Source organism: Miniopterus natalensis, chromosome 1 (assembly GCF_054644295.1).
Source record: "Miniopterus natalensis isolate mMinNat1 chromosome 1, mMinNat1.hap1, whole genome shotgun sequence".
Classification (NCBI taxonomy): Eukaryota; Metazoa; Chordata; class Mammalia; order Chiroptera; family Miniopteridae; genus Miniopterus; species Miniopterus natalensis.
In genome coordinates, this window is record NC_142081.1 from 81,870,662 (window position 1) to 81,891,351 (window position 20,690).

A 20,690-nucleotide genomic window follows, 5' to 3' on the forward strand; every position below is an offset into this window, starting at 1 on the left:
GTTGGTTGCGCCTGGTCCCATGAACCAGGAGGTCACAGCTCGCTCCCGGCAGGGGGCGTGCGGAGGCAGCTAATCAGTGTCTCTCAATTGATGTTTCTATTTCTCCCTTTCCCTTCCTCTCTCTGAAATGAATAAAAACAAATTTTTAAAAATTCTAATTCTTTAGGAAATTTAAAATTATCCTGGACTGTGTGGATCAGACATTTCAGTGAGTCATTTATTTCACACCCTTCTTTTAAAAGGACCAGCCAAACTGTTTCGAATATTTCTGACTGGACTCCCCCGAAATTAAATGCCTTTTAACAGCACATGTTACGTGTAGAGCTGAACATCTGCATTGTTAATCTTTCAGAAGCTCAGTGGAAGGAATGGCCACGGGGAATAAACTATCCGAAACCGTGCAGTTAAGAGTGTGGGCCACGCCCTGGTTCCAGCTCTTGTTGGGTGACCTTAACCCGGCCGCGCAGCCCTTACGCACGCGGAAGGCGGTCGCCCCGCCGCCGCCCCGCGCAGGCCCGCGCGCTCGCCGGGCCGAGGGGCGTCGCCGCGCCCCGCCCAGGGCCGGAGGCGGGGCCGCCCGCAGAAGTCAAGTAGAGGCGGGGCCCAGCTGCCGGCCCAGCTGCCTCCCGCTGCGGCCATGGATTGTACGCGCGCCGCCGCTCGTCTGCGCGTCGTGCTGGGCCACCTCGGCTGCCGCTCGGCCGGGGCTGTCGTATCCTTTGGGCTGCGCGGGGCTCAGGCTGGAAGGGTGGTGGTCTCCAGGGCGGTCGGTTCGTCCCCTTCCTCCGCGCCGGGGCCCGGGGATGGTCACAGCCCTTCGATGCTCCCGGCGCAGGGCAGGGGAAGACGGCGCATCCTCGGGCGCCAGTGCTGGCTGCAGTGGGCGACGTGGCGTCACTCCGGTACCGGCCCCCGCAGGCCTCGGTTTCCCTACTTGTCACCCAGGCTGCCTGCTCTCAGAGGCATGGTCATTTCCTGAACTGGGCCGCGCGTGACCTAGAAACGTCACCGCGCAGTCGCCGGGGAGCGGGGCGCGGAGCAGCCGGAGGGGCGGGGGCGGCGGCAGGGCCTCGGGGGACACCGCGCGCCCGCGCCCTTCGCGAGCTCGCCCCGCGCGCGCCCTGGAGAGCTCGGCGTCGCGACCCCTGCGAGTGGGCACTCTGCCGGAGAAGGGCCTGGCGCCCTGGGTCCGCCTCCGGCTTCGGCGTCAGAAGTTAGCCCGGGAGGGAATGGGTGTGTGCGGGGTCGGGTCCAGAAGGATGTCACTACCGCACATGACACGTAAATCAAATTGTTTCCTGGACTTGTGCTGCTGCTCAGATTAAGTGTTCTCTTTCAGGACGCACTTTTGGAAGCTCCCTACAAATTCTGCCTGGGATTGCTCCTTAAACGACCTGATTAACCCCTGTCCGGCTGTACATAGGATCCTAAAATCTCATAAAATGACTATCTAGCTGTTTCTTTTACTTTCAGTAATTGCTCTCCAGCTGAGTTCCAAGCAGCGATGTATCAGAACCACTGTAAATTTAAAATTTCGTCCATAGAATGGTGAAGGGAACCCAGGGATTACATAATCTCATTTTATAGGTGAGAAATTTGAGGCTAGGAGAGATTAAAACCGGACCAAGGTCATTTAATTAAAGCAGTGATTTTCAAAATGCGGTCCCCAGACCGTCAACACCACGTGGAAGCTTGTTAGAAATGTAGATTTTCAAGCTCAGCTCAGACCTAGGAAATCAAAATACCTGGAGATGGGTCCACTTGCTGTTTCTGACCTATGCTCAATTAAGAGAACCACCACTATATTAAAACTAGACATTGCTAGAATTAAGGTTCCTCATCCAGTCTGTTAGTACTTTTAAAATTTGATATTCTGATCCTGCTGGTTCTTGTTATAATAATGTCAAGGTCAGAGCTTCATGTTTTCATCTTGGTTTTTTTGTTTTGTTTTGCGCTGGAATACTGACCTTTGGCCTGCCTTTCCTTTGGACTATAACATTGTTCCCATGACATAAGATGTCATTTAAAAAAGAACATGTTTACGAGAGGTGACATTCTGAAAATAATTCTTTAAACTAAAGATATGAAAAAAATTAAGGAAAGAAACAATAGATGCTAAATCAATCTGTGGTTACTGGAGAAAAAAGAAAATTAGAAAGAATGACTAGTTCTTTAAGATATTTAAAATTATATTTGACTGTGTGGATCATAATTTTCTTCAAGTCGTTGCTTATTTTATAGGGTTTTTAAATGACCATCCAAACTGTTTCTAATATTTTGGACTGGACTTCAATGGAATTAAATACCTCTTTTGAATAGCATGTTTCTCCTTACTTCTAGAATTGAACCTTTAAATTTTTATTCAGCAGTTTAAGTGGAAGGAATAGTAATGTGGACTAAAATAGATGGAAGTTATGAAATAAAGGTTGTGGGTGAAGTCTTGGCTCAGCCTTTTTCTGTTGAGTGACCTTGGACCAGTTACTGAGCCCTCTAGGCCTAGTTTTCCTGCTCTGAGTGGCAGGACCAATAACAAAACTCATGAGGCTTCCAGCCCTCTCCTCGGGTGACTGGAAATGAAATGAAGTGCAGCAGTATGTAACTGTCAGAGGTTATGTGTGTAACCAGTTTGTTGATACCCATTTAGGACCTGTCTTCCCTTGTGAGAGCTAATCCAGCGCAGACTTGTTTCTAGAAAAGGTTGACACCTAAATTTTTATTCACCTTAATTCACATCCTAGATAGCTCAGCCCACTTCAGGGCTGATTTCTTCTGCCAGTTTCCATCCTCAACAATTCCAGTAAGTAGATGTAATTTTAATTTTTAACCATACAATGTATAAATAGGCTTTTCTAGTGGTAACTAGGATATAAAACAATATATCCTGTTGCCTGGTAAGAATTCATTATGCAAAGCCTCCATTTCTAGGACTTGTTCTAATTAGAACAATTATGGAAAACTTTGAAGATACTGACTTTAATTTTCTATTTGTATTTTAAAATTCAGAAAGGAGGAAAAATATCAGGAAGAGCACAATCTGGTTTTTAAAATTCAGGCATGGTATATCTTATTTAAATTCACCTGTCATATGGTCATAGGATATATCAGCTAGCATTTTTTGGTTTATCTTAAATTACCATTAAAGAGGAGGACATTTGATCTCCTTCGAGTATTCTTACAAAGCCACAATTCCAACTAGAGGAATGGACTGGGTGATTGGAGTTTGTATGTCTGCTGTATACTTATTTGAATTTTGTTACTTTGGTTCTTCGGAGAATGCATGAACTAGACAATTAAAAATATAAAATCTACTGAATTTGTTTCCAATCTGCAAAACCATACCTATTCATTACAAAACAAAATTTAAAATCAGAGAAATAGAAGGAACCTTTCAAAATCATATCTAATTTCATTACATAAAGGAAATCACTGTTAAAAAATTTTTTGTAATTTTTGCAGTCTTTTTTTTTAATATATCTTTATTGATTTCGCAGAGAGGAAAGGAAGGGGGAGAGAGAGGGATAGAAACATGAATGATGAGAGAGTCATTGATCGAGCCCACAACCGGGGCATGTGCCCTGCCCGGGAATCGAACCCCGACCGCCTGGATCCTAGGTTGACGCTCAGCCGCTGAGCCACACCTGGCCAGGCTGCAGTCTTTTTTTAAAAAAATAGTGCCTGAGCTTTATAAGTATAATCATATTTTATTATAATAAGCATTGTCCCTGCTATTATATGCTGTTCATTTTTTAAAAAATATGTCTTTATTGATTTCAGAGGGAGGGAGGAAGGAAGAGGGAGAGAGAGAGATAGAAACATCAATGATGAGAGAGAGTCATTGATCAGCTGCCTCCTGCATGCCCCCTGCTGGGGATCCAGCCCACAACCCAGGCATGTGCCCTGACCGGAAATCGAACCACGATCTCCTGGATCATAGGTTGATGCTCAGCTGTTGAGCCACACCATCCAGGTTGTACTGTTCATTTTTAATGCCTGAGTCACATCCCATTGAGTGGCGATGATATAATTAGTTGATTCTTCCATTTCTTCATGACAGTAGTTAATGCTTTAGATTTAAAGCTTTAATTTTATTTATTTTTTCAGATTATTTCCTTAAAGTCTTTGAAATAGAAATGCTGGGCAAAAGAGTATCACCATTTCTTGGGTTCTTGATACATACTGTTAGATTGTGATTTTTAAATTGGACTTATTTGAGCTTTATTTTCTCCTTTAGGTATACTCGGGATAATAACGTTCTAAGCCTAGAACAGAGAAAATTTTATGAAGAAAATGGGTTTCTTGTCATTAAAAATTTGGTATCTGATGCTGATATTGAACGCTTTAGGTATAGTAACTATTTGTTATTTTACAGAAATATGTGTTTTATGCCTGTGATGGGAATATAGTAAGATTAGCTTGTGCACTTTTAGACGTTGCTCAGTGATTTGGTTCCTTAGGAAGTGGTCAGGCACGTGGGCTCTGGAGCCAGACTGGCTGCCCTTATCTTAGCCCCAACACTTAACAATTGTGTGTCCTGGGGCAATTTACTGAACCTTTCCATGTCTCTGTGAAATGGGGATAATAACAATATTTATGTCCTAGAGTTGTTATTAGGACTAAATAAGATAAAAATATTGAGACAAGACTTCGAACAGGCCAGGCATGTGGTAAGTGCTGTGGAAGTCTTTGCTGTTATTCTTCAGATGTAACCAAATCATAGTATATTTCTCCAAATGGTCTAAGCTAAGAAATATTTGAATCCTGGTGGTGAATTCCAGCCTCACCATTAGGCAAGGACTTCTGAGTTGGCATTTTCTCCTTTCCATCAGAATTATTCAACCTGGGGCTGGAGGCCAACTTAGTGCAGAGAGAACACTCCCCTTCCCCTCTCCCCCATCTGTGTATTTTTCCCAGAAGAGGGCCAGACAAGTACTTGGAGACAGCAGTAATGACATCATTTGCTAATTTAAATTTTCTAGGGCTGAGTTTGAAAGAATCTGCAGACAGGAGGTAAAACCAGCTGGATTAATGTTAATGAGAGATGTGACCATTGCACAATCCAAATGTGCTCCAAATGAAAAAGTGATTACCAAGGTCCAAGATTTCCAAGAAGATGAAGAACTCTTCAGATACTGCACTCTCCCTGAGGTTCAAGACCTTGCATTTTTTCTCTCTAAGCTAATAGCCCATCTGCACGCTTGCCTCTGAAATCTGTTCTTTTTACTTTACCTAGCGCCTTTCTGCTGTGGCCCTAGAGCAGTGGTTCTCAATGGGAGATGGCATTTGCAGTGCCTGGAGACATGCTTGGTTGTCACACATGGACAAGGAGGGATGGTGTGCTATTGGCTTCTAAGGCAAAGAAGCCAGGGATATTGCTAATGGGGTCTAGGATTCTATAATACACAGAATAGCCCCCCTAAAACAAATGGTTATTCAGCCCTAAATGTCAGTAGTACCCAGATCGAGAAACCCCACTCTAGACTTGCTAATTATCTTTGGTTGAAAAGGGCAGGAATTCTGTGTTAAGGAGAGAGTCTTTCTTATACTTGATACAGGCATATCAAAGGGTGAAATTGCTGTAAGTCCATTTCTTTTTTTCTTTTTGTTTTATGAATCTGGGCAGCAGAGTTGTGAGTTCGATTTTAATTTTAAACTAGTTTTAAAAAATCACTACTCTTTAAAAGCAATTCATACTTATGAAAATATCCAAGTAGTGCAGAGGGGCATACAATGAAATGTAAAGTCTCCCACGCATAGCCTTACTGCTCAGCTTTTTTATGTATTCATCTAGAATTATTTTGTGTATGTGCAAGCATATTTGTATACTCCCACCTTGTAACATGGGAACATACTGGTTACCTTGTTTTTTCCATTTCTGGTAGGTCTTAGACATCTTTCCCTTAGTATCTCTGGATCTACTTACACTTTGAAACTGCTGCGCATTATTCCGTTGCACACACGTAGCACAGTTCATGAACCATTCATTTAGAATGGTTTCAAAGAAGACATTACATATAGTACTTATTAGAAGTTATAACCCAAGAGCTGTTAGAGAATTTGATTCATGAAGAAAGGCTGTACAGGTTTATGATGCCCAGCCCCCTGCGGTGGTGACTGTCAGGGAGGTGGCCCTTCAGAACCATCCATTCACCTCAACTTCATGTTGTGTGATGGGCGTGGAAGCTGTGTGGGTGGGTCAAGGATGAAAAGCTCAACTTTGGAGACAGCTTGTGGTAAGTGAGGCATTGTCAGGATTTTCAAGTTCCCTACATCTCTAAAGTACGAACCATGCATCTGGTGCTTCGTGCAATAATCTTAGAAGGTATGCAGTATTTTAATAGCTATCTAGTTTAACGTGTATTGAAAAAATAACCAGCACATCTAAACCATGATTTCAAGAATATTATTAATCAGGATAAGACTAAGTAAAGGGATTCAAAGAAATTATTAGCTAACTATATTGGAAAATTCTGTGAAGTATGGCAGAAATGCTGAGGATGGCTCTTAAATGACTGAGGTTTAGAAAATAGTGACCTAAGTGAAAAACAAATGAAAAAATGACAGTCTTTATAAAAATCAAGTATTGGGCCTGACTCCTAGGATTTTTGTATCATTTCAAGTGTTTCACACACATATTACCAATATTCCTTATACACAAGAGATCAAATAGTGAGAAACCATTTTTTGGAGTCAGACAGAATTGGAGTTTGAATATCAACTTTTTCATGTAACTGGCTTTGCCAACTTGGGCACCTTATTAGCCTCAGGCTTACTCATGTGAGACATTCATTTTAAAGGATTATGCATTAACGGGAACATTAATTTTCAGGGATTACTGTAAGGCTTAATTGCGCTAATGGATAAAGCCCCTGCAGGTAGTAGGCGTTCAGGCAGGTAGTGGAGTTCTTTCTGCTTTTCCCCCCTCCCAAGGAGGGTTAGGTGCTGGAGGCAGCGCCCGTCCGCCACTGCCGGAACCTGTGACTAGTTCAGCCCTCCTTGTCACATGCTCTCCTCCCAGGTTATTCCTCAGAGCATATGTCTCAGTCACAACCGCCCATGTCACTATTTGTTTAGCATCTTTCTCCCCACCAGACTATAATATAAATTCTATGAGTTCCCTGTCGTGTCTCGGTTTCCCGTCACTCTGCCCAGTTCACAGACCTCAGTAAAGAGCTAAGTGAATGGTCACCCTGACTTTGAAGGGCCTTCTGAGCTGCTGTTCCCCTTTCCTCTGGGCTCCTCCCAGCAGCTGCAAGTGGGCTGGGCCCTGCGATGGTCCCTTCCTATGAACAGTCTCCATGAAGGAAGAGGAAGCGGGCTTCTCACAGGCAGCCGTGGTCAGCTTTGACCGAAGGAAGGGCATATTCGTCTTTCCTAGTCGATCTCTCATAGACACCCCTCTCTCTTGTAGAAAAAGTGGTTAAGTTTCCAACAGGCTCCCAAAAGCCTGTTAGAAATTTCCAGTGATTTCCAAGTGCTGACTTTTTTAGGCTTTGTTTGCAATGTTGTAAGATACCAACTGGCTTTTTTAAACTGTTGTCATCTTGGTTCTCATAAAGATAGTTGTACTTTGTGCCACTTGCCTGTGCATCTGATGTCTCATGAACTTTCCCCCTCTTTCCTTTAGATTCTGAAATATGTGGAGTGTTTCACTGGACCCAACATTATGGCCATGCATACCATGCTGATAAACAAGCCTCCTGATACTGGTAAAAGGCTCTTATTTGTTAAGGAGAAGAAAAAAATGTTTCATTAAAATACATAACGTTGATGTTCTAATTATAGCCATGTGTATAAGTGCTAAACTTTGCATAAATAAAAATGTGTACTGTTAAAAAAGAGACAATAGGCCTAAAATGGAGTCACCTGTGCTCTTCATGTAAGTAAACTGAGACTTAATACCTAACCTAATTGCAGTTTCAGTTCCCCCCAGGAATAAAATCTTAACCAGTCAGTCTGGGATTTCCTGGTCAGCACTAGTGAGGTAATCTGCCTGATAGACCCCCTGCCTTCCCCTAAATGAAGGTGACCCTGCCTGAAACAGTCCTCTTCTCTAGCATCGTTCTTGTCCCTCCACCATCTGCCTTCCATTTGGTACAGCTCCTCAGAACTGCTTTCTATCTGCTACATTGGATGCTGCTCAATTCATAAATCATTCACTAAAGCCAATTAGATCTTTAAATTTACTCAGTTGAATTTTGTTTTTTACATTTCAGATGTTAACTGTAGGATTATTATTTCTGGATTTTTCAGATGACAGGATTCTTAAAAATTCAGGTTAATAAACAACTGTTTATATAACATAAGCTCCTGTTATTCAGCATCTCTAAGCTTTATTAACCATTCTCACTCGTGATAGTGTGGATTCTGCCTTCCTGATCTGAAGACATTATTATTATGAACAAAATTAAAACTTTTTATAAATCACATACTACAGTTCTTAAAATGTCTTGTGCTTGCTAAAATATAGCTTCTGAAACCTCACTCCATGAGAAACTGATTTGGAAGGTAGAACCCAGGAATCTGTATTTTATTAACCATCCCTAGGTATTCTTATGCAGATGGCTATTGGGCCATGCTGAGAAATTCTGCTCTACCAGCAGTAATAAATTGGCCATTAGAGACACTTCAATGTTTTCTACTTTTTCTTCCTCCCAATGGCCAGGAAAGGTTTATGTGATAGGCCTGTAGCTTAACATCACCAAGTCTCTCTCTCCCTGTCTAGCCTGGAGAGATCAGGTGGCCTGGGCAATCAGATTCAGAGAGCAAAGCCAGGGGAAATGTGAATGTGGTCCTGGTATCTCTGATTCTACACAGTGATTACACACCAAATGCTTCTAGTTTGGTAGCAAAACCTCTTAGAGGCCTTTTTATTTAGTAGCTAAATTATTTTTGCAGACTATCAGAGGACCTCAAAGTTGACCACTCTCTTCAGGGTAATTAATCAAACTTTTTTTTTGCCCGGCCGGGCGTGGCTCAGTGGTTGAGCATCAGCCTAGGATCCAGGTGATCAGGGTTCGATTCCCGGTTAGGTTACATGCCTGGGTTGCGGGATCAGTGACTCTCTCATCATTGATGTTTCTATCTCTCTCTCCCTCTCCTTTCCTCTCTCTGAAATCAATAAAGATATATTTATTAAAAAAAACCCTTTTTTTGAATACTAGGCTCTGTGCCGAAACCAGAGTTAGAAAGGAAGAAAGCACAATAGAGATGATGACATATGTATGACTTGCTAGAAAATAGTGTGTGTAAGTACTCGGCTACCAGAAACTCAGAAGGAAGTATAGGATCTAGAGTCCCTGTAGTGATTCGATATTCCACTTTGATGCTTATCTCTTGAGGCAGATTTTCTAGAATATTGCTTCATTTGTTTGGTTTTTGCAGGGGTGGGTCATTATCCTGGTTTTTCAGGCAAAAGAGAAGAATTTTGAGACTCAAGCATCTTCTAACAGCAAGTTCCATTTCAGGCAAGAAGACATCCCGCCATCCTCTGCACCAGGATCTGCACTACTTCCCCTTCAGGCCCAGCGATAGCATTGTTTGTGCTTGGACAGCCATGGAGCACATTGACCGGAACAATGGCTGCCTGGTGGTGCTCCCAGGCACACACAAAGGCACCCTGAAGCCTCATGATTACCCTCAGTGGGAGGTAGGTCTGCCTAGCAGCTGAGTCTTGATCACAATCTTTCCTTGTTTTGATTTCCCATCGGTATACATAAAGAGCTTTACCAACGAGATGGCATTTCCTTTCGTAGCAAAACATTGGTCTAGGATTTGGAATTACAGGATCAGGGAAAATTCAAGGATGTTAGATAAAATACTCATTTTTACACTTTATACAAGGGTTTGAAAGCCAATCAACATGGGGAACTTTGGTAGGTGTTTTAGGATCCCAGATTATAGAGCATAATTGCAAAGGTGAGACATAAACATTGCAAGACCAGATGCCTGTGCCAAGTGGCAAGTAAGTCTTAACACAGTGATTGATGGCTCTCGGAGTGAAAAAGAGGGAGGGATCATCTCCTTCCAGCTGGAGAGGCCAGTGGAGGCTCTGGGTAGGACGGAGCAGTATTCCTCTGTATGGCTGCCCTGCGGTTCTACTGTTTATGGATTCAACTGTTGATACAGGAGGACTGTTAAATACATTTGAGCTCATGAGTGATGAGATCAGATTGGTTCCTCAAGAATGATAATCTTGGGGTGTGCACAGGATGTCTTGGAGATGTAGGGGTCCGGAGGCAGAGAAACCAGAGAGGAGGCTTTAGTGTTTTAGGTATAAGGCAATAACATCTTGAAACCACATGATGATGGTCAGAAAGAGAAGAGCAACTGTTGAGGCAGGAAGAATGAATGTGATTCTGTAGGAAGGAAAGAGGATATGGCTTTAAGGACTTCTGTCTCAGTGAGAATTCTTGTGCTGATGATTAGCTCTAAGTAAAAAAAAAAACTGAGTCTAGAATCTGATATAAAATCTGAAATTATGAGGTTTGCCTGTTTAGGTGAGGTTTAGGGAAGGTTTGGTGCAAGCAAAAGGGAGTGTTTTGGAGAGCCACAGGGTCACGCTGAGCCTCTGGAAGGCTGGTAAGGCCTGATGGGTGGGCAGGAAGTCGCGTTGTTGCTCGGTGGGAAGAGTGGGGTTGGGGCAGTTGAACCCTGACTGTGTCTGGTCTCTTCCATCCTCTGTTCTGATTTGAAACCGAGTGGCAGCAGTGGGAGGTCAGATTGGCTTAGTTTGTGTCACATACCCACCCTGGCCAGGAAGGAAGTGCGCTGGATCGAAGTCCTAACACAGTCCAGCAGGGAAGCAGTTATTCCTCAAAAGGGGTTTGGGACAGTCTTGGAAGGGGAAGGGGTTACTGCACTGCCTCTGCCCTAGAACAGCAACCCCGATCCCCATCCCCTCATAAAGGCTTGTCAACTTTAAATCACTTCTCACTGTAGTTTTAAATAAAGACGTAACCATTACCTAAAGCAATAACTAACTTTGGAAATAGTTATAAACAAATGCAATGTTTTAATTTGCAGTTCTTCCTTCTTTACTCTGGATGTGACATGAGTGGTTTCTGAGCTCAGAAAAATTGAGTATTTTTTGTCCCCTAGTTTGGGAGAGTAGCTTCCCAGAGATACTCCTGAGTAATAGAAGAGTGAAGTATGCAAAATTGTAGAGGAGACTATCATGCTAGGAAAGAATGATCAAGATTCGAGCTAGAAAGGAGTTCTGCTTTAAGCAAAAAATTCAAAGCTGATCTAGATCTTCATTTATTATTCAGTAAAGAAGGGTAGGTGGAAATTACAAAGTTTTCGTTTGGTCAAAAAAAAAAGTGTGATTTTAATATCAACAGGTGACTTTTTAAAACCAGACATCTGAGAAGCTTTTGTATATTTATAGTTTTTTAAAAGAATCTGATTTATTTATCTCCTTTTTTTAGAAGAACTTAGAGGACCTTTGCTTTTCCTGATGATCAATAATATTTGTAATTACTGGCTTCCTCAAATACAGACTTGGCTTCTCTTATGTGTTCTAGGGGGGAGTAAACATAATGTTCCACGGGATCCAGGACTATGATGAAAATAACTCCCGGGTGCATCTAGTGATGGAGAAGGGAGACACCGTTTTCTTTCACCCTTTGCTCATCCATGGATCTGGTCAGAACAGAACTGCAGGATTCCGGAAGGTTTGCATTAGCATCACTGCACTGTCCAGAGTTAAATGTTAGACACAAAAAGGCCAAGTTCTATTGAAATTTAAAAGATTTGTGACTTTGAATTAAACTAGCCTTTAGTCCAATTTAATTACCAGGAAATATATTTGCCTACCTCATGCTGTTTTTACTCGTATCAGTAAGAAGCCAGGTGACCTCAGGATCCCAACCCTGATGCTATCGAATCATGGTCATTCGTGATTTGCTTCAGAGCAAGAACTTAGTTGGGAGCTGACAGCTGTGCCTCAGAGGCAGAAACCATTGCTGACATATAAAATAATAAAATTTGAATGTATATAGCTCATAGTAGCCATATGAGGAAAGTTTATAGTATCGTCGCTATTGAGAAAAATATTATTGATCAGAAAGAAATGTTCTGAATTGGCTGTCTAGAAATCAGATTTAGCAGGCAGCCATTGTTTTCACTCCTCAGTCTGAGTATTTTAAACTTAATGATTTCATTGCTTACATTAAAAATTGACAAATTTTTCATAAATCCCCAGATCTCTCATTTCTCTAAAATTCAGCACATCTGGCAGTACTGTAGACTCACATTGTCCCCATGATGACATGGCTGTCAATACTAAATATTGGGGGCTTCTTTGGGGCCTAGTGAGGCTGTTCGTTTGTTACACCAACCCCAGCTGTCTCCCTGAGGCAAAGGTTAGTTGCTAGATTTCATCTTTCATTCATTCAGATTTCCACCAGGCTCAGCAGGGCCCGGGGAAGGATGAGGTGAGAAGGCACTCTCCTTTCACAGGCAAAATTGAAAGGGGTGGTGACTAAAAAAAACAATTAAATAATATTCTTTACAATAATATTTTAAAAAATCAAAATTACCGCAAAAAAATCTATGATGAGCCCAGTGTCAAAATTTTAAATAAAGACAAGATCAGGTTCTTCGTCGGCACAACCTTCAGCGCTGTGCAGAGGGGTATTGGCACCACAGTATAAAGAATACGTTTAATATACTGAGTTTGAAATTTCTCAATATTTTTTCAACTACTTTAATGTTTGGAAAAACACTAACCTTTAAAAACAACTACATAAAAACATGTATAAAGGATGCACATTTTGCCCCAGGCTCCACGTGGCTTGGCATGGTACTGGGGCTCCCATGGGACATGGAGTTTGTGACTCCAATGCCTGGAAATGTGATGTTTTGGGCAAAGTAGTAAGTCCTCTGACAAGTGTGGTCACCTTAAGATAAGTAACATGTGACCAGAAGGTGAGTTTTAAGTACTGCCTTGCAGCACATCTGTTAATAACTTTTCAAGAATGGGAAGAGCCAAGCAACTCCTGTCTTGCCTTCATAAGGAAACAAGATACATATCTTGTATGAATACTGTCAGACTATAAGTGTCCTTTTGATTCAAGAAGGGTGTGTGTGTATTATTTTCCTTTGCAAGTTTTTTTTTTTCCTTCATAATCTGTGGCCATTGAAATAACAACCCATCGCAAACTTGATTGAGTAACTTCTGCGACTAAGAAGATGATGAAAAACCCTGGAATACGTTCCCTTTTAGCACTTGGGGATATCCACTCCTTTAGAAAAATCAAATGTTAAAAAGTTAAAGACCTCTGACTTAATGGAATTATGTTCCCTGCCCCATAAATGCCTTTTGAAAATAAATATTACAGCTATTTAAAAACCTCTTATAATTTCTCAAGTAGCCTTTAGCTGGGAGGGAAAAACCTACTGAGCAACAAAGAGACTGATTTAAGACACAATGGTAGAACAGCTTTCAATCTAGAAACTGAATGCTGAGTGAAATAACTAACTTTCCAAAAGAAACCTTGCTTGGTTGCTGGTGTTGATGGGATTTTCCCCCTAATATTAATTGTTTCACTTGCCCAGGCAATTTCCTGCCATTTTGCCAGTGCCAGCTGCCAATATATCGACGTGAAGGGTACCAGTCAAGAAAACATTGAGAAGGAAATTTTGTCGGTAGCAGAAAAATTGTATGGAGTGAAAGAAGGTCTAAACCTGAAGGTATGTGTTTGAAATGACAAGGTAAAGATCTTGACATTTTTCTTTTCTTCAGACGCTTACTAATTCTCATAGCTGATCTAATTTGAGGGTGTAAAGTGCTTGGGTTGAGAGCTCGCTGCAGAAACGTGGCTGAGACCCACTAGAATAACCGTGGGAGTCGGTTTGAACTTGCTTCCTCAGTGTGGGGGAGCTGAGAATGTGCTGGCTTCCTTACATCTTTGGGTTGTCCTGGGGTATGCGAGCTACCTTGTTCCAGGACAGACAGGTAGGAAAGAAAATAGAAAACAGATTTAGAGGAAGGAAATGAAGGACAAAAGACTACCTTTGGAATGACACAAGAGAAGTTGAAGGTTTGGACTAGCAATCACAGCCCTCCTTTATTTGCACAGAATAAATTTGAACATTATATGTGTGGAGGTCCAATAAGACTCCCAGGAGGCAATTCGAAGGCAAGTGTTTGTTTGGGTCACTTTGCACTTGCAGTTTAATGAGAGGCACAGTTTGCATATAGCAGAGATTAAAGATCATTAATGCTTATCAATAAGAGATGTGAGACAATATATCATATGCTTTCCTAATTCATACACATCACTTGTAAATTATTTGTTTTTAATTAGTGGACATTCAGTACTGATGAGGATCAATAGAAAAATTATCAGTCAAGGCAAATAAACATATTTGCTTTGTAGACTCTGTATAGTTTAGCCTCTGAACCAAGAAACTGATCATATATATATGTGTGTGTATAGTTCAAGCTTTCTTTTATGGTTAAGAGACAAATCAAACTGTTTCATAAACTCATTTTGTTTGGCATTATTTCCAGGATATTTGGAGTTTTCGAGGACGGCTTGTGAAAGGACAAAGAGTCAGCCTTTGAAACAGCCCTTTGCTATAACTCTTTTAAAGAAAATCAAAATTAAACAAGGTGTCTAAGGAAATATTTTCTTAATGAGATGACATAATCTTTTCTATCACTTGTTAACAAATCAAAATGCATGTATCAGGTACTATCGCATGTGGATAGTTTTGCAGTTCAGCGGTGTTGCTTTCATGAATGTAAAAGCAGTAAAAGTGAAACAGTATTGTATTAAGGAAAATGAAGTTAGGGCTGCAACCAAATAAAGGTGATTTCTGTATCATTTAAGTGTGTTAAATCCATGTTTTTCATTCAATTAGCTCTTTACCCAAGCAGAAATGAATGCTTTGAAACCCAGGGTGTGTCGAGTTTTGCATCCCTCTCCTGGAAAACACACCACCTACTTATTTCATGTCACAAGAGACTTCTTTTCAAATACAGAGCAATGTGTAGCACAGGCACAGTTACTGGAGGGCATAGGAAGGTGTCACAGAGTAAGAACATGGTGGATGCTCATGCTCTGACCCAGGATTCCTCCCATGACTTCAGCCCAACCACTCTCGCTGGGAGAATGGACTGAACCAACCAAGTCTTTCTGATGAAGGAAGACAAGGGTAACATCTGCTATTTCTAATGGGTAGGGCAGCTGAAAACCTTCAGTGTTTATGAATGAAATCTAACTTCTTTCAAGGTACAGGGAAATTTTTAGATACTTCTGGTTTGGATTTTGAAAGAGTAGAAACTGGAGGAATTTACTGTAACAGAGCATGGTCTCTTTCTATACCAGCTGAGGGCAGCAAGGAGATGCAGTACCTGTTTTGTTTTTTTTTTCCAGTTTAGTAAGAAAGAGAATTCCTTTCTTGTCATTCTGCCAAGCACAAGTTTTCTTACATCTAGTTTCACTGTTTTTTGTTGATTTCTCTTGTAAGGACATCCAGTTTAAGCTCAGTTCTAGCTGAAAACTGGGAGAACAAGATTATCACTGACAGGGTATAAGGAAACTGGCTTATGGAATAAATGAAAAGAAAATGTACATACGTAAGGAATGCCACACTGTTCAGCATTCCTGGGCATTTTGTCCTTGGAACCAAAGAGAGCTGATCTTTAAAGATTGCTGAGATTCGTCAGACCTTGGGCTTGAGACCATAGACTGAGAGTCTCCTGGGGCTCATCTCTCCCCAAAGAAATGAAATGAAGAGAAAGACCATTACTCTACTACCTGGGGCAGCAACCAGTACACAGCACCTGGTCCTCACCATCCAGACTCCACCTCTGGGGGGCGCGGTACCGTCACGGCCGCCTGGACCCCAAACCAGGAGCCTGAGCTTCTGAGCAAGAGCCACTTGCTTCCTCTGCAGCCTCCTGTCTTCTGACCCAAGAGACTGAACCACTGCCCATTTCCTGAGCTGCTCCAGCTGTGAGTGTGCCACCTTGGTGCCCGTGGTTGTTGGTGCACCACAGCCTTAACCTCCACTGCTTGGAAGCTGACCTGTCAGGAATCTGAACAGCATCTGAGTCAGGGTGGCTCGAAGCCCCTCTCCTGAGATGACACTTGAGGGTGAGAGGCCCAAGCCCAAGGAGTCACTGCTCTAGGAATGATGACAGCTTAGCAGCTGCAGCCAGTTTAGGAACTAAAGACTTGACCCAGGTGCTGACTTGAATGCAAGTCACCGAGGCCAAGTTCCAGCCCAAACCCTAATCTCACCAGGCCATTGTCCAAGTGCAAACCCTAATCTTACCAGGCCACTGTTCCAAGGTCAACCTCCCAAATGCAACCGAGGCAGGTCATACAGCTGCCTGCAAGATCCCTGGCATACAGCAGAAGAGACCAAACTTCTGGACTCTGCTATTGCCATCAGATGAGGGACCTGAATGTTCTTCCTCTAGAGATGGATGGAGGTGACTTAGCTTTATTCTAGAAGGTCTAGAGGTTGATTCTCAGACCTGACTACACATTCCTATCTCCCTGGTGCTTCAAAAATACCAATGCCTGGGCCTCAGCCCCTAAAATTCTATGTGTGTGTGTATAATTTGAAAAATTCATGTCTTTTTATCAGCAAGTGCTGATTGAAAAGTCCCTGGTATTTAATTTTTCCCCCTGTTTTAGTGAGGCATAATGGACATATAGAAATTGTATATTTTTAAGGTGTATAATATGGGCCCTTCCAGTTCTGTGCTCAGGGATGTCATCACCTCCCCCTAGACCGGCTGGGATTGCCCAAAGGCAAGATCAGGTTGCTAACACTTGTATCATGCCTTACTATGTGCCAAGCAGTATTGCAAGCACTTAACTTTTACTGGGATGCTTTTAATCTCATAACAACTTTACAGGGTAAATACAATCATTATCCCAATTTTATATATGAGACAACTCAGGCACAGAATGGTTCAGTAACTTGCCTAAGATCACACAGCTAGCAAGTGGTGAAGCCAGGATTTGAACCCTAGCAATAGGGCTCCTCGCCACTTTGTCATTGGAATAATGTATTAAAAGGTCACATATAACATCATTTATATTTTATATAGCTAATGACTTTTTTGTATAATGTTTAAAACCTTTACATTTTCCAAAGTTTTAGCTCTACTCTGATTCAACTTATATATCTTGACATGTAACAGCGGCAGACAGTAAGTAATCTCTAATAGAGACATTGGTTGTGCTTATGGAAGCCAGTGTTATTATTGTATGTACAGAAACTGTGTCCAGAATCTGCCAATAAACAATTGTCAGCAAATGGACAGGTTTTAGAATCATAAGATACACAAAACATAAGAACTGGAGAGGATCCTATGGATCATGTAGTCCAACCCCCTGATTGATTGATTGATTGATTGATTGATTGATTGATTGATTGATTTCATCCATTTGCTTATTAACACTTCGAGGGCATTTCATGTGGCAGGCATATGCTGGGTGTGAAGCACATAAAGATGACTAGGGAACTCTGACTGCAAGGAGCTCAGCCCCAGGCTGAGTCCTGAGCTCAAACAAACCTCTGGGCTGAAACTCGTATCGGCAATTGCTAATCAGGAAAGTAGAATAAAAACCCCCCAACAAAACTTTACCTTAAAATATCTATGATCTTTTCATTTCTATAAAGAATGTATTCATATATGTATTACTGTGTTTAAAAATTAATTTTGAAAAGTTCATGCAAATTACCCTAGCTAAGCAAAGAGTTTTGGAAGTTTTTTTGTTTTTGTTTTTCGGTCCTAATGAAAATAGTAGGTATTGCTACAGAAACAAGTCATTAAGTGAAAAGTCTGTTTAAGTTGGGCATGCCTGTTTGAGTTGAGTGCACCTGTGCACTGGCTAGAACCTTGGGTGTAGGAACCAGCTTGAGCATAATGGGATCTTTACCATGAGGAGACTGGGCCAGTCCATGACATCTACGAGAGGTGAACTCGGGCTTCAGGAAATCCAGGACTCCCCCTCTCCAGCTCCAATTTCTGCTCCTCTCTGTGCAGCTGCTTCGTTCTCCCTCCCCACAGATCAGCTTCTCCTGGCTTCCAAATGATGGTGGAAATTGGCTTCTGTCAACAGTTCTGAATTCATAGCAGCCAGACTGTGGAAACTTCTCAGTTTCTATTCAGATTCCTAGGGAAGGGGCTCACTGGCTCATTCTAGGTCAGGTGCCCTGCCCTGATCTGATGATTTTTTAACATTGTAAGCTTCTCTCTTAAATAATGCTAGCAGTAGCAAGTAGTCCCAAATCCAGTGTATGCGTCAGGTGTGGGTGATGAAGGTCAGGGGACAAAAGGTGTGTTAGTTAGATGAGGCAAGGGCAGGGAAGAGCTGATCAGAGAAAGTAAAGGAAAGTCTGTACATTAGGTGACACATCTCTATTACAACTGCAGGTTGGGTACCTGGTCTGGGAGAGTACCGGAAGCAGCCAATCACTGTTTCTCTTTCACATCGATATTTCTCTTTCTCTTTTCTCTCTCTCTTCTCTCAAATCAATGAGCATATCCTCAGGTGAGGATTGAAGGGAAATGAAACAAATAAACAAAAAAAAACCCCACTTATCCAATCAGCAATTCCACTTCTGGGTAGTTACTTAAAATAATTGAAAACAGAGCCTCGAAGAGATATCTGCACAGTATGTTCAAAGCAGCATTGCTTACAGTAGCTGAAAGGTGAAAGCAACCTGAGTTCATCAAGGGATGAGTGGATAAACCAAATGTGGTCTATACACACAATGGAATATTATTCAGCCTTCAAAAGGAAGAAAATGCCAACTCATGCTGCAGTGAGGATGAACTGTGAGGGCATTAGCCTAACACTCCAGTCAGAAAAGGGCAGATATTGTATGATTCCACCTATTTGAGGTACCCAGAGTAGTCAGATTTATAGGTCAGAAAGCAGAATGGTGGCTGCCAGGGGCTGGGTGGAGGGCGCGTGGGGAGTTAGTGTTTAATTGGGGCAAAGTTTCAGCTGGGGAGGGTGGAAAGAGCTGTGGTGATGGTTGCACAGCCGTGTGAATCTACTTAATGCCACTGAACTGTACACTGAAAAATGCTTAAGATGGTAACTTTCATGTTATGTATATTTTATCAAAATTAAAAGAAATGAAACAAAAAAATTAATCTTTGAGAAAGAAAACGCATCCATATTTCATAAGATGCTAGGAAGAAGTATACACTCAACTCTGGCAATTTGATGGAAAAGGCTGCCCCCCACTGGGAAAGATGTAGAAAGGGGCCCCCAGAGGGAGCCCGGCCCACCTTTGGCTGGGCCTCTGCATTGATTCAAGCCAGTCCCCAGCAGAGAGCCGGGCCAGTCCTTCCTGCACACAGTTCAGCACTGACTCCAGGGCTTGTGACTCGGCCCTGAGCACCTGGTCGCTGCAAATGCTGCTGGCCTCTGAGGAAACAGCTTTCTCATCACCGGATCAATCTCCTCTTGATCCTAAACTTGCCTTTCCTGGCCTGTGGGTGTTTCAAAGACCAATGACAGAGCCAAAGAAACAAAAATAAAACGGGACACAGCTCTCCCCAGGTGCTCCCCTAAGAATCCCCCTCAGACAGGCCTGAGGTGAAACCCCAGCTTTATTATTGGCTCGTTGTGCAAGTCACTTAACATCTCTAGACTTCATTTTCTTTATTTATAAGATGGGGCTTCATGGGGTGGCCTTAAAGATTAAATAAGAGTTTAGGGTATATTTCTTTTCTGCTTTTATAGTTTGTTGAGACTTCACTTGGTAAAGAATATCTTTAAAAATGAGGTCCATGTTACCAATAAAAACAAAGAAAACCACTCCCAGACCAGTAACAACTATGTCTAGGATGTTGCTAGAACCTTGCAAGGAAGACAGGTGCCTCAGCCCAGCTTCAGTTAGGATGACCTATGGGCCTGTAATTTTGTGTTGGTCCCTTGTTGCTCTGAAGGAATCAGGCATCTTCCTCCAGAACAAAAATCAGCAAAAGCAAAACACCCATATATCTTCCATCATCCGATGACCTGGAGGCCCTCAGATTGTTCCCATTCACTCCTCATAATGAAAAATAAAATAACACCAGGGTTTTAGATCTATAATAAATAGGTGGTGACCTGCTCAAGATTAAGACATATATCTCATTAAATTCAGGTTATTTTAAAGGGATGTCGAAAAACTTGGGCAGGGTGAGTGGGAATGAAAATAATTAGAGGGTTGAAAACTAGGACTTAATAGATGGCAAAGAAATCTTAGGCTGACCAAAATTTTGCGTAATCTGAAAATTTTTTATGTGTTCCTTTCACACTTCTGACCCAGCCCTCAGAATTTCACTCTAGTCTCACAGGCTCCCCCAGCCACACAAACTCCCTTGCATACATCCCCACACAGAGACTTCACACAAGCCCACCTTCACCATTTGTTCCAGTTTTCCTTCCCTCGCACTCACCGGCCACTGTTCGGCTCCTCTGGGCTTTCATCCAAGTCCTCCACAAAAATCCCCTTCCACGGTATTTACCGAGTGACCATGGCCAGGCCCCATCATGACCCTTGGGAGCAACAGAACTGAGTAAGAGCTGGCCTTTGCTCTCAAGGAGCTCAGTGCCTACTCGAGAGAGGGGTTGGGGAGGGAGGGAAATCATATGAAAATCTAAATGCACGGGCGAGGAAGGGCCTAAAATTGAAGTAGAGCACAGGGAAAGTGGGGG

General features: G+C 42.3%; 1 protein-coding gene across 1 annotated transcript; it reads left to right on the forward strand.

Annotated features, from left to right (window-relative positions):
• Nucleotides 1–623: 623 nt before the first annotated feature.
• Nucleotides 624–14,831, forward strand: PHYH (phytanoyl-CoA 2-hydroxylase). The gene is made up of 9 exons (XM_087823603.1): nt 624–712; nt 2,739–2,797; nt 4,232–4,342; nt 4,977–5,145; nt 7,625–7,706; nt 9,465–9,646; nt 11,523–11,672; nt 13,558–13,692; nt 14,516–14,831. The coding sequence occupies exons 1-9, from the start codon at nt 638–640 to the stop codon at nt 14,567–14,569; spliced, it is 1,017 nt and encodes a 338-aa protein (XP_087679729.1). The 5' UTR covers nt 624–637; the 3' UTR covers nt 14,570–14,831.
• The last annotated feature ends 5,859 nt before the right edge of the window (nt 14,832–20,690 follow it).